Below are 17656 nucleotides of genomic sequence, written 5' to 3'. Positions count from 1 at the left end.
ATGCAGGTGTCTGTGGGCGTGCAGGTGTCCACTACGCTGGCCATCAGGTGACCAGACGCACGCTGGACGGCGCTGCTCACATCTTGGCAGCTGGAGGCAGAGTTTTATTGTCTCTTCATTCATCAAGTATTTCTGGATAAAGCCCATGTGCCACTGGACACAAAAGAGAGAAACAAATTCTTTCCCCTTAGAAGCAATAATCAATGAAATCAGAACAGAAACAGGCATTTCCAAGAGAAAATGGGATGGATGGTACAAGCAAGGTAATTGTGTATTCACAGGAGGAGAGAGAGGTGTTGTGTTATTCTGAGCTGCAACCATTATTGTTGCAACCAAGCATTAACCAGACCCCAGAAGCCTAGAAGGGGCTATTTCATGTATCGCGACTATAATTGAGAACTGGGTGTGAATTATAATCTGATTTCTCTTAGAAACGCACACTCGGTGGGTTCCAGCTGAACTGAATAAGAAGATAAGCAGGTGCTTAGAGATGATTACGTAGCATTAGTGCAATGGAGAGGACTGGATACCTTCTGTAGTGCAGGACTAGATGCTCCTTCTCTCACTCCTCCTCCAATATCAGTGTGGCCAGCATGAGCAGAGAGGTGTGGAGAAGCACTGCAGGGGGCAGGGGTGGAGCGGGCAGGGGTGGAGGGTGAGAGCAGCTCTCACCTCCTGGGCCCAGGAGACTGAAACTGCCGCCGGAGTGCAGGGCCTCCTGTCCCTGTCATGTCCCTGTCCTGTCCTTTCCCTATCCTGTCCCTGTCCCTGTCCTGTCCCTGCTTCTCCACCTCCACCCCTCAGCCTGAGCACACAGCACCTCCCCCCCCCCCGCCCCGCCCCGTCTCTGTGACTTTTATGCTCATGGGTAAAAGCAGAAGCGAGTATCTCAGCGTCTCAGCTTATCCCCGTGACTCCACGCTGTGTAATTAGAGTTGTGATAGAAGAATAGGAGACTGTGCTTAACAATATTTTGTAAGATCTATTTTGGACTTAATGGTCTTTGCTTCTCTCTCCTCTTGTTGACACATTTTTTTTAATCTGGTCAAATAAAAATTTAAAATATTTTAAGAAGAAATGGTGTTTTCATAAGCATAATAGGACCTATTGAAGCTGAATAATAAGCTAATAATAAAGCTTTCATTTAGTCAGAACTTTTGTGATCTAGTTCTCACCATTTTTCCTCCCTCCCTCCCTCTTTTCCTCCCTCCCTTCTTTCCTTCCTAGTTTTGGGGGCCAGAACTATTGATCTCAGGGCCTTGCTTGGTTTTTTGTGGGGGTGGGCAAGTATCATAGCTAGAACTCAGTACCTTGCTTGTTTTTGGGGGGCGGGGGAGCAGTACTGTAACTTGAACTCAGTGCCTTGCTTGTTTAGATGGGGGACAGTACTGTAAGGGCCTTGCTTGTTTTTCTTTTCCACCCAAACCTGGTATGGTACCACTTGAGCTAGGCTTCCAGTTCTGACTTTTGCTGGTCTTTCAGATGTGTCTGGCTGGGCTGGCTTTGGACTGTGGTGCACAGGCCTTAGCCTCCTAAGAAGCTGGGACTACAGGTATGAGCCATAACACTGAGCCACTTCTTACCATTTCCAGACAAAGTTAAAGTTAGAGATCATTGTGTGGCATACCAATAATTCCTTACGTTCTGAAAACAAAGTGAAATGATCTTTGGTGCCTTCTTTCAATCAACCTTTTGCTATTTCCATTTAAAACCTGGATTTAGGAGTGAGTTGTTGAACTAAGGTTTTGCCATAGTCTGTACCAACAGAAAGAAACAACATCATTTTAATAATCTGTTATACAAAAAGCCACCTGTGTAAATTCAGAATAGAACTGTCCCAGCCAGCTGCTGGTGGCTCACACCTGTAATCCCAGCTATTCAGGAGGCTGAGATCTGAGAGTCACGGTTCAAAGCCAGCCCAGTCAGGAAAGTCCGTGAGATTCTTATCTCCAATAAATGACTAGAAAAACTGGAAGCTCAATTAGAAAACTGTAGCTCAAGTGGTAGAGCACTCACCTTGGGCTTAAGAGGGCAGGGACAGCACCCAGGCCCAGAGTTTAAGCCCCATGACCGACAAAAAAAGTGTCCCTGCCTTCTTGTCTCTAATCATCTGATAATTCTTTCTAAACATATTCACATGTCATAACTGCTTGTGGACGTCTTCATACTTATATAACTATATTTTTATGTTTTTACATAAAACATTTATGACTTTAGAAATAAGAATCTTTTCTGTTTTTTATGGTGGGTACTCAGTACATCTTTGACCCTGAATTTCTCAACACAACCTCTTAAAGGAAAAGACCACCTAGCATTTTCTCAGCTGAACTCTTCTTTTGCAGTCAATGCCTGTCTTCTAAAAAGGCACTTATAGACATTGCTTATCAAAGCAATGGGCCTGGAAACTGCTTGTGTTTTTGTCAGCATTTGACCATCACCATCAGCCCCCCATGCCGAGAAGCTGAGAACCAAGCCTAGAAGGGCTCTGAGCTTTCACAGATAATTGTTGATTCCAAAGATAACAAGTGCTGGCACCTGACTTCAGAGTAATGGGTGTAGTGCTGGTCTCTCTCCCACTCCCAGCCAGTAGATTGACTTTTTTCACTTCTTCCTAGAAAAAAGCATGAATTGACTCTACAGAGCTGACGTGTGTGTGTGTGTGTGTGTGTGTGTGTGTGTGTGTGTGTGCACTCACACGCGCACGCATGTGTGTGCTGGAACTGGGGCTTGAACTCAGGGCCTACGTCATGTCCCTCAGCTTTTCTGGTCAAGGTTGGTGCTCTTTTCACTTGAGCCAAAGCTCCACTTCAGGCTCTTTAGCCAGCCAGGATTCCTGTCTGCTCCCACAGGCAGTGTCCACGGTGCGTGGTCAGGATTCCTGTCTGCTCCACAGGCAGTGTCCACAGTGCGTGGTCAGGATTCCTGTCTGCTCCACAGGCAGTGTCCACGGTGCGTGGTCAGGCAGCATTCCCGTCTGCTCCCACAGGCAGTGTCCACGGTGCGTGGTCAGGATTCCCATCTGCTCCACAGGCAGTGTCCATGGTGCGTAGTCAGGATTCCTGTCTGCTCCACAGGCAGTGTCCACGTTGCGTGGTCAGGATTCCTGTCTGCTCCACAGGCAGTGTCCACGGTGAGTGGTCAGGATTCCCATCTGCTCCACAGGCAGTGTTCACAGTGTGTGGTCAGGATTCCTGTCTGCTCCACAGGTAGTGTCCACGGTGCGTGGTCAGGATTCCTGTCTGCTCCACAGGCAGTGTCCACGGTGCGTGGTCAGGATTCCCATCTGCTCCACAGGCAGTGTTCACAGTGTGTGGTCAGGATTCCTGTCTGCTCCACAGGCAGTGTCCACGATGCGTGGTCAGGATTCCCGTCTGTTCCACAGGCAGTGTCCACGGTGCGTGGTTAGGCAGGATTCCCGTCTGCTCCACAGGCAGTGTCCACGGTGCGTGGTCAGGATTCCCATCTGCTCCACAGGCAGTGTCCACGGTGCGTGGTCAGGATTCCTGTCTGCTCCACAGGCAGTGTCCATGGTGCGTGGTCAGGATTCCCGTCTGCTCCACAGGCAGTGTCCACAGTGCGTGGTCAGGATTCCCGTCTGCTCCACAGGCAGTGTCCACGATGCGTGGTCAGGATTCCTGTCTGCTCCACAGGCAGTGTCCACGGTGCGTGGTCAGGATTCCCGTCTGCTCCACAGGCAGTGTCCACGGTGCGTGGTCAGGATTCCTGTTTGCTCCACAGGCAGTGTTCACGATGCGTGGTCAGGATTCCTGTCTGCTCCACAGGCAGTGTCCACGGTGCGTGGACAGGCAGGATTCCCGTCTGCTCCACAGGCAGTGTCCATGGTGTGTGGTCAGGATTCCCGTCTGTTCCACAGGCAGTGTTCACAGTGCGTGGTCAGGATTCCCGTCTGTTCCACAGGCAGTGTCCACGGTGCGTGGACAGGCAGGATTCCCGTCTGCTCCACAGGCAGTGTCCACAGTGCGTGGTCAGGATTCCCGTCTGCTCCACAGGCAGTGTCCATGGTGCGTGGTCAGGATTCCCGTCTGCTCCACAGGCAGTGTCCATGGTGCGTGGTCAGGCAGGATTCCCGTCTGCTCCACAGGCAGTGTCCACGGTGTGTGGTCAGGATTCCCGTCTGCTCCACAGGCAGTGTCCACGGTGTGTGGTCAGGATTCCTGTCTGCTCCACAGGCAGTGTTCACGATGCGTGGTCAGGATTCCTGTCTGCTCCACAGGCAGTGTCCATGGTGTGTGGTCAGGATTCCTGTCTGTTCCACAGGCAGTGTTCACAGTGTGTGGTCAGGCAGGATTCCCGTCTGCTCCACAGGCAGTGTTCACAGTGTGTGGTCAGGCAGGATTCCCGTCTGCTCCACAGGCAGTGTCCACGGTGCGTGGTCAGGATTCCCGTCTGTTCCACAGGCAGTGTTCACGGTGCGTGGTCAGGATTCCCGTCTGTTCCACAGGCAGTGTTCACAGTGTGTGGTCAGGCAGGATTCCCGTCTGCTCCACAGGCAATGTCCACAGTGTGTGGTCAAGATTCCTGTTCACTCCCACAGGCAGTGTCCGCAGGCCAGGCATCTGGGTCCACCAGATGTATGGGTCACTAATTCTCATATAGCACTGCTGCCAGCATGTGTGTATCACAGCAATGACAGTGCCGGGAGTGGAGGGGACGAGGCACCAGAGGTCCTGGGAGCCTCCTGGCGCACAGTGGCGCTCTGTCAGGGAACTCGACGTTTCGTGTCTGCATAGCCCTCGGGTCAGGAAGGATGCAACTCTCTGTCTCCCTTACAACTCGGCAATAGGATTCATAATGCGTACTTTGTAAATTTTGTATCCTTTAAGAAGAAGTGCTGTAACTACAGGTAACTCAACTTTAGCGAAGTCAGAGCTGTCAGGCACAAACAGCCTCACCATCACAGGGAGACAGTGCCGTTCCTCATTTGGTTAAGTGTTCTCTCCTCTGTAAACGGTTTTTGCTTCGATAATGATGGGTAATGAAGGTTTAGGTCTGACTAGGTGCTTGATAAATTCATTTTCTCATCATCTTTTAACAGGCAGTGGGAGCCTTCAGATATGCTTGTTTTATCAGATCAAAATTCAGTCTGTGCATCTGACTAAGCTCCACATGTGAGCGTATTATTAACAACTATTGCTTATTGAACACGAAGCAAGAAATTATATAGTAACCTCCTTCAGAGTTCCTTTTATTCCTTATCTTATTTTATCCTCACAATAATTTTTTTTATTCCTGTGGGAGCTATTATGTTCCGAATCATATAAATACTCTGATTATGAGACGCTTCTTAGACCTGCGTCTGAACTTACTTCTGGTGATCAGGCAGATTGCTTTCCAGGCTGAGATGCAATAGCATTTCCAGCATGTCCAGAATTCCATTGTTGCTGTCTTCTACATGCTTTATTCCATGCGAATAGCAAAATAGATGTCTTTCTAATTTATTTGTTATTGACAGATCAATAAGTGAATCCATCAATTTCTCTAACTTAAAGAACAACTGCTTTATATAAATACAAACTTATTCTAACTTGTCTAATGCTGCTAAAAATGTTGTTAGAACTGCAAATCTTAATTTGCCAGTATATTCTGCAATGAAAGTACACAGCTGTTGATGATTTTTGGTGATTCTGAATATTCTCCTAAAATGGTATATTTCATGTTTTTAACAAAAGCTAGCTTATCAGCATTCTATATTTCATGCACATTTTGTGTATCTCTCCTTTTGATTTTTTAAATACTTTTAAAACAGGCATATAATATATACTGCCTTTTGAAAAATGTAGACATTTTCTTTCATTTCACTGTTAAGAATAAAGTAAACATTATACTCTTTAAAAAAATTGAATTCTTGAAAACCTACCAAAAAACGTAGTAACTAATTACATTTCACACTCTAGGAATCTCATCACTGTAAACTAAAATAGTTTTCAAAAGGAGAATTAAGGAATCATTAAGGTTTGGGAAAAAATGTTGTAAAATGGACTACTGCAATCTTGTAAGATATTTAAAGCAAGACTAGTGTGCAGTGTATGCCTGTAATCCCAGCAGTTGGGAAGATAAAGTTTAAAGCTACCCAGGACTGTACAGAAAGACATTATCTCAAATGGAAGGAGGGCAGGAAGGGAGAGAAGGAGGAAGAAAAGAAGCATGGGCAAGCAACATTAGATAGGGAGGAAAGCATCTCTTTTAAAAGTTGAAACAATGAAAACTATAAAATTAACATAGGTCCAGGTATGGCCTAACAGCTAACATTCCTATAATCCCAGCTGATTAGGGGCAGAATCAGGAGAATTGTGATTCAAGGCCAGCCATGGGCAAAAAGTGTGAACTCCTACCTGAAAAGTAAACCAGAGAAAAAGGCTGGGGATGTGGTTCAAATGACGGATCCCTTGCACAGGAGCTCAAGGCCCTGAGTCAAGCCTCAATGCCAGCACACACACACATGCACATGCACACGCACATGCATGCACTCACACACATGCACATACACACACACATATGCATGCACTCACATACATGCGCGCGCGCACACACACACACACACACACACACACACACACACACACACACACACACGGACTGATACTATTCTTTGGCAACTTGGGAGCCTGGATCCTGATTGGGAGGATAGTAGTCCTCTAAATTTTGAGTCAATTATGGTTACGTAGATATGTTCATTTACCAAAGTATGTCATATTTTGTAATAGTAACTATTGATGATAAAAAGCATATTGTAAAATTTCCTAAGCTTTCTTTAATATTTCATGATGTAACAATTAAAAGCACTCCCTGAAACACAAAGAATTGATACTCCACATCAGGTTCAGGTTGTTTAACCCGAAGGTCAGAGCTCCGATCACCCACGAGTTTCAGACTCAGGGGTTTCAAGGCCTTTTTAGAGAGGCACAATGTGTGACCCACAGAGCGAGAGCGGGGCCTGGCCTCCTGACCTCTGCCTCCAGGCCTCCGCCTCTGTGACAGTGGGAGGGGAAGGACCTCTTTGGTAGTGAGGGTAGTGGGGGGGATCAGAGAGGCCTTCCAATGGGGGGGCATGGGAAAGTAAAGGCAGTAACCGTGCACCCCCTCCCCTTGATAGAGAGGCTGGGCCATCTGGCAGGAGAGGATGAAAAGCCGTGGTGGAATGGAGAAGGGGGCAAAGGATTCCGAGGGCTCATTGCTACCATTGACCATATCATTATTTTTTCTTACATTGTGTCTGTGGCTGAAAGTTGTACCCTGCTGGGTGCTGGTGGTTCACTCCTGTAATCCCAGCCACTCAGGAGACTGAGATCTGAGGATCACAATTTGGAGCCAGCCTGGGCAGGAAAGTCCATGAACCTCTTAGCTCCAGTTAACCACAACAAAGCTGGAAGTGGTGTTAGGGCTCAAGTGGTAGAGCACTAGCCTGAGTGAAAAAGCTAAGGGACAGAGCTCTGGCCCTGAGTTCAAGCCCCAGTACCGGCACAGACACACACACACACACACACACACACACACACACACACACACAATTATATCCTGCATTCTTTGTGAAAACCCTAATTTGAAAGTATATCCTTCTAGTTTTCTCAGTGATCCCTTATACTGTAAAAGATCATTTTGGCTTCACAGAGCTATCTTATTTCTGATGCTTTATGGTCTGCTCTCTTTCTCAGTATGAACAGTTCCTCTTCCTCTGTCTTAATGGTTTTTCCAGTATTAATAGTGTGATGTCTGATTTTGCATATTAGAAGGAGCTTAATATAGCTTCTTTTTTGTTCTCCATCTTCCTCTGTCACTAGGCTTGAGGAATATCTCAAAATATGTTACAGAAGTGAGATTTCTAAATCTAGTATGAACATTTTTGACTTTCAACCAGTGAATTTAAATCATTTATATTTATTGTGATTTCTTTTTTTGTTGTCTATGCTAGTACCAGGGCTTAAAAATAAGGGTCTGGAGCTCTTACTAGGCTTTTTCACTAAGGCTAGCACTCTGCCACCTGAACCACAGCTCTGTTTTCATCTTTTTGTTGGTTAGATAAAGGTAAGATATGCTTGGATTTGATTGCCTGGGCTGGCTCTGAACCTAGATTCTTAGGGTTTAGCTGCCTGAGTACCTAGGATTACAGGCATGAACCATTAGCACCCAGGCCTTATTGTGATTTCTGATTATTTAAAATTATTTCTTCTTTTAATATTTCTTAGCTTTTTTTTTTTTTTCAGCCAGGCCTGAGCACTGTCTTCGAGCCTCTCTTTGCTCAAGGCTAACACTCTACCACTTGAGCCTCAGTTCCACTTTGGCTTTTTTTGAGTAGTTTATTGGAAATAGGAGTCTCAGAGACTTTCCTGCCTGGGCTGGCTTCACATCACAATCCTCAGATCTCAGCCTCCTTACTAGCTAGGATTATACGTGCGAGCCACCAGCACCCAGCTCAGCTTTTCTTTTTGTGGTCTATTCAAATGCTTTACTAGATCCTCATTAGTTGTGTTTTCCTCCTACTGCTTCACACAGCTATAATTTATTCTTACTTTATGGTTACCTTACCTTGTTTACAGAAGTGTCCCATGTCCTCTCCTCTCATGTTGAGTCAATTAGTACTGCTAATATGACCACAAATGAAGGAGACTGTGGCCTGGCCCCTTCCTCTCCTCTGTCACCCACACAGATCCTATCTGAATTATATCCCAAATGGGTACGTTTTGAAAATTACATGAAATGAACATTGATTTAGATGTCACATACTTTACTTCTTATGTCATTCCTTCTTGCAAGAGTTCCTCTTATTAAGTGCTTTATATAGTCTAGCATTCTTTTTCTGAGAGAATCATAAAGTAATAAACTTCAAAGTTTCTTTCAGTTCTAAAAATATATTTGTGCTTCTCACTTGGATAATAGTTAGGATGGTGTAGAATTCTAACTTCAAAGTTATTTTCTTTTAGACTATAGAAGATAGTTTCCCGTTCCCTTCTTATATCCTGGGTTGTTCACAAGTCAGATTCTTATTTCTTTGTAAGTAATGTTTCTTTTCATTCTGACAGCTTTTAAAGACTTTGCTCTTTATTCTTTGTTCACAATTTTATCAAAATGTATTTAGAAGTGTTTTTCATCTTTGATGTGTCTTATGGCTGAGAGAATTTTTTTTAAGTTTGGAGAACATTTTCCATAATAATCTTTAAATGCTGTCTTTCCTTCAGTTTCTCTATTTATTTCTGGGCTTTAAAAAACAACAACAACAGGTTTTCAGGCTTTCGTGTTATCCATTGGTATTGTATCTCCTACTTTCCATGTCACTTCTGCTCCAGATATCTGGCTTCAGCTGTGGTGTGTGTTTTCTATTTGCTCTTACCTGATTTCTTACTGAATGTAGGTCGTCAACATTTAGCTTTCTTTTTATGACAGTTATTTTCGGGAAGTAAGGAGGGAGGGAGTAAGCAGGAAGAATATACAGGAAGCCAGGGGTAGCTGGTGCTCAGTTTACCCACCGAGCTTACTTTCTGGTTATGATTGTTAAGGACTCGCGTCAGTGTGCCTCCAGTGTGGTAGGAATGGCAGGATGAGTGTGCAGGAGGAACAACACAGTGAACATGCCGTTCTGGCTGTCTCACACCCGGACCCTAAGTTCCAATTGTGTTTGACAGAAGCAGACAGCAGGTGGAGCGTGGCCCTGGAAGGAGAGGCCTCAGGACCCCGAGTCTCGGGGAGGGTGCAGGGCTTGAGTGACTGAAGAGAGGTCGAGATAGAAATCTATGGCAGAAGAGCATCTGAGGTTGACGTTTGTAAATGGAAAAGCCTGGTGCTTTTCCATTCTGCTTCGCAGAAGTCTGACTTCTGGGGATAGGACGCAAGTGGTGTTGGAGATGAAGAACTGTAACTTTGATTAGCACAGGATCTCCCAACCAGGATGTTTTTCTCTATCCTAGTGAAGAAGGCCGTTGGGATTTCGATGGGGACTGTGTTATATTTGCAGATTGTTTTTGACAGTATGGCCATTTTCATGATATTAATTCTGCCAATCCATCAGCAAGGGAGGTCTTTACAGTTTCTGATGTTTTTTTCAGTTTCTTTCTTTTAATAGTTTTCTCTATAGAGGTCTTTTGCTTCCTTGGTTATGTTTGTTCCTACATCTTTTTTTTTGCCCATCCTGGGGCTTGAACTCTGGGCCTGGGCACTGTCCCTCAGCTCTTCAGATAAAGGCTAGCGCTCTACCACTTGAGCCACAGCACCATTTCCAGCTTTTTCTGCTTATGTGGTGCTGAGGAATCGAACCCAGGGCCTCCTGCATGCAAGGCGAGCACTCTACCACTGAGCTACCTTCCCAGCCCCCTATATACTTCTTTTTAGGCTATTGCAGAGTCGTTTTCCTGATTTCCCTGTCTGTGTATGTATACAATGTATACACTGTTGGTATACAGAAAAATTACTGATTTTTTGTGAGTTAACTTTGTATTCTTCTTTGCTAGTTATTGATCCCTTCTAGAGCATGGGGGCGGAGTCCTTGGGCCTTTGGGAACAGGATTGTGTCATCTGAATGTAGGGGAAGTTTGACTTTATTTTTCCCTCTCTGGATCTCTTTTATGTCTTTCTCTTTCCTTGTTGCTCTCACTTTGAATTCCAATGTTACATCAAAAAGGAGGGGAGAGAGTGGCCATCTTTGTCTTGTTGATTTTAGAGGAAATGGTTTTAGTTTTTCAGCATTTAGCATGATGTTGGCTGTAAGTCTTTTGTACATAGCCTTTATTATGTTGAGGAATGTCCCTTCCAGTCTAGCTTCTCCAGAGCTTTAATCATAAACTGACACTGAATTTTTTGAAGGCTTTTTCTGTATCTATTGAGATGCTCGTGTGATTCTTGTCATTGGCTCTGCTAATGCTGCGTGTTGCATTTATTGACTTACATATATTGACCAGTCTTGCATCTCGGGGATCAAAGTGACCAAGGTGTGTTTTACCACGTCAAGTGTGTGATTTTGTACCATTTCTTCACATGAGAGTGTATCCAAGCTATGTGATCTGCAGGTCATGAGAGTGCTGTACTGCCCCTGTAAGCCTTTATGACTTCACCTGCACACACCGCCACACTGCATGCACACCACTACATCACATGCACACACCTGTACTGCATGCACACACCACTACGCTGTGCGTACATCACTGCACCATGCACACACTGCCTCTCCGCATATACACACTGCCGCACAATGCACACACGACTGCACTGTGTACACGCACCACTGCACCATGAACACACCCCCACACCATGCACACACCACTGCACCACGTGCACACCACCACACCATGAACACAACCACACTACATGCACACACCATCACACTGTGTGCACACACCATTGTACCATGCACATAACCACCGCACTGTGTGCACACACAGCTGTACCGCATGCACACACAACAGCACCGCATGCACACACCACTGCACCATGCACACATCACTGCACTGCGGGCATACATCACTACACTGTGCACATATCACTGCATGTGTGTACACACCCCTTTGACCAGGACAGTTCACACCCAACGTGGAGCATGCTCGGCACACAGGAGGACACACTGCATTGTGCCATCATTGCCTGTGGATAGGATACAGACCATTCTTCCACACTCACAGCAGCACCCTCAGTTTTGCTGTGACTGTGCAGGGCAAAGAGACATGAAGTATAGAAACAAGCGTCAGCCACTCCAGATCACATCTCATTCTGTTGAGATTCGTACCAAAGTGAGAGCCTGTGAGTCCTGAAAGGAAAACAGAGAGAGAAAAGTCAGTTTACTAGGAGATACAGTCCTCCATCACCTCTTGTGTGGTCTCATGTTTAGGGTGTAACATTTCCCCACTCACACACTGAGCTGTATCTCTTTATTGATCATTTAAAAATAGAAGATCAGCTTTGCTAGTACCTGCAAATTAGATAAGATACCGGTGGAAGGAAATGAAATGTGAATTAAAATGTGTAACTTGTCTTCAGAAAGTGACTTATGAAGATTGTCAAGTTCAGATTAGCATGAAAAAGGAGAAAAATAGCCTGCAAGTGACTTAAATCTTCCTATGGGGAAAAATTAGTCCTAATGACTCAGATTAAAGAAGAATCCTAAGCCAGGCACCTGTGGCTCACACCTGTATTCCCAGCTATTCAGACACTTCCAGCCAGGACAGAAAAAGAATCCCTGAGACCCTACCTGTAATTAATCAGCCCACAACAAGAAGTAGAACTATGGCTCAACTGGTAAAGCTTCAACCTTAAATGAAAAAGAAAAAATCTTAAGAAGAGCATAAGGCCCTAAATTCAAGCTCCAGTATGAAGACAGGAGGAAAGGGGGAAAGAGGGAAGGAGAGGAAAACACAGGCAGATAGGGAAGGAGAGGAGAAGGGAGGAAAAGGAAGAGGAGAGGGAAGAGTAGGGAAGGGGAGAGGAAAGGAGAGGAGAGAAGACAGGGTAAAAGGAGAGAGGGGAGGGGAGCTATTGCAGTGCTGAGAGCCAGCAGGAAAGGTGTGAGAAAGAGTCTGTAAGAGACCCATGACTTCAGCACACCGACAGTTGGTTCTCATTTCTGTAAGCATAAACTTAAGTACTAAGTAAATAATAAGAAGTCAGGAAACGATTTCTGCTGCCTGTGACCATATTTACTGTGTCTGAGCTGGGTGCTCCACGTTGCCTGTCACCAGGGAAACGGCTCCAAGGTCACGTGATGCTCTTCCTGTTGGATTAAAAGAACTGGAAAGCTAATCAACATCTGGTGAACTTTGATAATATAAGTCCTGTAGCCCCCAAAGTAAAAATTCAAACAGAATTCTACTTCAGCATTGAATTGGGATGGAGGTGCGAATAATTTCATTAATTTGAGTTTTTAATAACTTTTGTAATTCTACTCTCTTTGACGATTTTTAATTCAATTGGGAAAACCTCAAAGAAAATCCAATTTTCTTTTCTTGATTTAATTTTATTTATGATATTGAAGTAGTACAAAGGGGCTTCATTTTAGCAGGTCAGTTTCTGAGTAGCATGCATGCTGACCCACACCGTTTCCATCCTTCCCCATACCTCCCGGGCCCACTTCCAGTTTCCCATGTGTGCATTCACACCCCTTCCTCTGTCTGCTTTCAGTGTCTGGAAGGAACATGACCCACAGAGAGTGGTGGAGACGGTTATGTTACTAATTCTAGTTAACAGAGATGCTCATTCAACTAAGATCCACAGGCAGGAATTATACCAAGAGTGACATCCGTGCTAGCCTTTTCCACAGGGGCTGCCGGACCCTGGAGAGCAGAGCACAGCTAATCCTCAGCATGTTTAGGATGATGAAGTCACAAGAGGGAAAATACCTGTGAATTCATGGTGTGTACTGGCAGCGAGACTCGACAGGCTTTTCAAATTACTTGATTAGGACACAGGATGCAATGTGATAACATCAAAGCATGGAATTAAATACTCAAAGATACTTTTTATTTCTATTCTAGGCTATTAGCCAAACCTCATTTTGTAAATTGCTGTTATGTCTTAAATATTGCCCACATATAAAAGCAGAGTAATTTTTATTTTGAAAGACTATTGCATTTCCAGATGGAATCTTAACATCAACCTGGTTGAAACAACCAAGAGGCTTTGAGGGTAGAAAGCACAGACAAGGACTTAAACTAATCTGAGGACGCGACTATCCATATGTGGGTTTCAAGAAAAACCTTCCAGTAAAGCAGTAATTTCAATATTGCTTGTGCTTAAATTTTAATCCCACGCTCTCCTCATAAAAGAAATGAGAAACTGAGACATATATTTTTACCTGTGGTACCATTACATACAGTATCAAGACTGCAGGGTTCCTCATTCTTGGAAATAAGAACTCTAGTACTGGAGAGAGGTAGATATTTGAAATAAAAATAGATCTGGTCGAACCACTACTAAATATCCCCATGCTGCTGATCACATGTATGGTGTATAACATGTGTACACTGTTATATGTTATAGACTGTGATAGACAATTTGCTCCAGGAAAGTTAGAATGAACTTGTGACTTTAAATAAGCATCATTATTCCACAATACTGTGAAATTCGGGAAATTATGTAATCATTTAATCACAATCAAAAAAAAAAAAAAAAAGAACCCCAGGGAAGGTAGGGAGGGAAGGGATGGTAGGGGGAAAACAATGGAGGGGGTAACAATGCTCAATAGGAAGTGTACTCATTACCTTACTCATGTAACTGTAACCCTCCGTATAGTATCTTTACAATAAAAAAAAAAAATAGAGTTAGAAATGAACCTGCTTAGGTGAATGCTGATAGCTCATGGCTGTAATTCTAGCTACTACTCAGGAGGCTGACATCTCAGGACTGGGGTTGAAAGCCAGCCTGGGAAGAGAAGTCTGTGAGATTCTTTTTTTTTTTTTGGTCGGTCGTGGGGCTTGAACTCTGGGCTTGGGCGCTGTCCCTCAGCTCTTCAGCTCAAGGCAAGCACTCTACCACTTGAGCTACAGCGCCACTTCCGGTTTTCTGGTGGTTTTATTGGAGATAGGAGACTCACGGTCTCTCCTGCCCGGTCTGGCTTTGAACCGCGATCCTCAGATCTCAGCCTCCTGAGTAGCTAGGATTACAGGCGTGAGCCACCAGCGCCCGGCTGTCTGTGAGATTCTTATCTCCAATTAACTAGCAGAGATGTGGAAGTGGGAGGTGACTCAAGTGGTAGACACCAACCATGAGGAAAAAAGCCCAACGAGAGCTCAAGCCTAAGTTCAAGCTGCTCTGGCACAAAAAGAAAGAGGGAGAGGAGAGACGAGGCGAGGTACACTCTGGGAGGAGCCCTTGCAGTCCTGCCTGGGCCTGGCATGATAAGTCTTCTTTCCCCCCACAGAGCATCTGCACAACCACCACGGCATTCCTCCACTTCTTCTTTCTGGCCTCCTTCTGCTGGGTCCTGACCGAGGCCTGGCAGTCGTACATGGCTGTAACTGGGAAGATCAGGACACGGCTGATAAGGAAACGTTTCCTGTGCCTTGGCTGGGGTGAGTATGTCCGCACCTTGTGCTCCATAAAATTACCTTGACCTCATGTTAACCAAAGGGCAGCAGTTAACCCCAGGCCACTTTGTGTCTAACCTGTGAAATGATAAATATCTATTATCCATAAATCTACTTATCTGTCATCTATCTATCATCTACCTTTCTATCTACCCTTGCATCTATCCATATGATATGTAAAGATAGATTTGTCTATCTGTCTATTGTCTATCTCTGTCATCTAGTTGTCTGCCTATCTATATATGAAGACATAATTCTATCATCCACTATTTATCATCCATCATCATCATCTATATCTACCTGTTCCCCTACTTACACACACACTAAATATAGCATACATATGTGTGTGTGTGTGTGTGTGTGTGTATATATATATATATGGGGGGGTGATATATGAAGAAAAGGGCTGGGTCATGATTCATGGGCTGTTTGAAGCTGTACAGAGGAGTTAGAGCTCAGCTCTGGCCAGACTCACCAAAGTGCCCCATAGTGCCCCATGGTGTGAGATGGCCTGAGGCTTCCAAGGGCAGAGAACCCAAGTCTGGAAACAATCAGAACCCCAGGAAGAAGACTCACCCACGAAAACGTCATGTATTCTGTTAAACACAATGAATGCAGAGGCTGTTGGTGTCACAGGGAGAAAGCCATTCAGAGACTAAATGACACTTCGCTGAGGGCAGTAGGCTGCTCAAAACGGAAATAGAACTTTTGCGAGGCCTAAAATCAGTTAATTCGTTGCCTGCCTTACGGGGAAAGATTCATGTCATGAAGACATGGCTCTCAAAGGTCTAGGCATTGTGCGAGGTCAACCTAGTGAGGTCGTTCATGAAGATCTGTGTCAGACAAAGCCCAGAACTGGCTTGGGGTCCTGTGTGGAGTGGAGAGCGCAGCTGTGATGTCTGAGTGTGTGTGTGTGTGTGTGTAGAGCTGTGACGTCTGAGTGCGTGGGTGGAGCGGAGCTGTGACGTCTGAGTGCGTGGGTGGAGCGGAGCTGTGATGTCTGAGAGTGTGTGTGGAGCTGTGACGTCTGAGTGTGTGTGGAGCTGTGACATCTGAGTGTATGTGAGTGGAGCTGTGACGTCTGAGTGTGTGTGTGGAGCTGTGACGTCTGAGTGTGTGTGTGGAGCTGTGATGTCTGAGTGTGTGTGGAGCTGTGACGTCTGAGTGTGTGTGGAGCTGTGACGTCTGAGTGTGTGTGTGGAGCTGTGATGTCTGAGTGTGTGTGGAGCTGTGACGTCTGAGTGTGTGTGTGGAGCTGTGACGTCTGAGTGTGTGTGAGCGGAGCTGTGACGTCTGAGTGTGTGTGAGTGGAGCTGTGACGTCTGAGTGTGTGGAGCTGTGACATCTGAGTGTGTGTGTGGAGCAGAGCTGTGATGTCTGTGTGTGGAGCTGATGTCTGAGTGTGTGTGTGTGTGTGTGGAGCTGTGACATCTGTGTGTGTGTGGAGCCGGGAAATGGCGGGGGATGGGGACGGGTGGGAAGCATGGAGAGAGGACACCGACCACGTGCGCAGAGCTCCCCCCATGCGCTGGAGGAACCCCGCCGACCTGTGTAGACGGCTCCGGCAGGGAACGGCCCACGTGCTTTAGACCGAAGTACACGACCAACACGTGCAGGCCACCTCAGAAGGTGGGGGGGGGGGGGGGGGAGAGCAGGGCGCATGTGCGTGCGGGTGGCCAGCGCTTCCACTATGCTGAAAGGCCGCGCGCGCGCCCGGCACAGGCGGGGGCGGCCTTCCCTAGCCCGGCAGCAGCAGGGCGGCGGCGGAGCGGAGTCTAACGTGAAGGCTTCTGAGACGGCGTGCACTTACACAGCACGAAGGAAAGCGTGCGGAGAACGCGCTTCACCAGGGGTCTCCGCGGGCGTGCGTGCGTGCGTGCGTGCGTCGGCAGCCGGGGGGGGGGGCAGCCCAGTCCAGGCGCGGGGGTGCGGGGCCCCGGCAGGCAGACGTGCTCAAGCCTGAACCCTCGGACGAGGGTCGTCTCCTGTCACCAAGTCCGGCTTGAACGAGGAGTGACTCACGCCAGTGCGTGTCCGGAGCCGGCCCGGGGCGGAGACCTGCGCGCTGTGGCCTGACGCGGGAGCCCCAGACAACCAGCCAAAGGCCGCAGGGGCGGCGTGGCGCAGGCGGAGGAGCGCCCGCCTCGGGGGTGCCACGGCCCCGCACCGACCCGCCTCTCTTCCTGCAGGACTGCCGGCGCTGGTGGTGGCCACGTCGGTTGGCTTCACCAGGACGAAGGGATATGGCACCGACCACTAGTAAGTCCCCGGCGGCCGTGCGTGCGCGTGGGGGGCCCAGAGATCCGCCCAGGGGCCAGCCGGATGTCCCGCCTTGTCCCACACTCCCCCCCCCATTCCATACTGGCTCTGCCCTGCTCTGGCCCCGCCCCACCCGCCCCATCCAGCTGCACTGGCCCCGCCCCAGACTGCCCTGTCCCACACTCGCCAGGCCGTGGCTCCGCCCCCACACTGGCCTGGCCCCACCCACCAGCCCCTGTCACACTGGCCCCACCCCATCCAGCATGCGCCACACCATTGGTTTTATCTCTGTGTCTGTGTCTCTATTTTATTGTGGATAGGATCTTTTTTTTTTTTTTGGTCAGTCGTGGGGCCCGAACTCTGGGCCTGGGCGTTGT

The 17656-nt window shown here is 46.9% G+C and overlaps 1 protein-coding gene across 1 annotated transcript in view; it reads left to right on the top strand.

Annotated features, from left to right (window-relative positions):
- Positions 1-17656, top strand: part of Adgrb3 (adhesion G protein-coupled receptor B3) — a 541106-nt gene that overhangs the window by 464371 nt on the left and 59079 nt on the right. The window contains exons 20-21 of the mRNA XM_042668573.1: positions 14855-15005; positions 17210-17279. Of these exons, the coding sequence (XP_042524507.1) occupies positions 14855-15005; positions 17210-17279 (221 nt within the window). The remainder of the gene's footprint in view (positions 1-14854; positions 15006-17209; positions 17280-17656) is intronic.

This window comes from Dipodomys spectabilis, unplaced genomic scaffold (assembly GCF_019054845.1).
Source record: "Dipodomys spectabilis isolate Male_0828 unplaced genomic scaffold, ASM1905484v1 ptg000457l, whole genome shotgun sequence".
Taxonomy (NCBI): Eukaryota; Metazoa; Chordata; class Mammalia; order Rodentia; family Heteromyidae; genus Dipodomys; species Dipodomys spectabilis.
The sequence above is the reverse complement of the archived record's forward strand: the minus strand, read 5'-3'. Positions and strand labels throughout refer to the sequence as shown.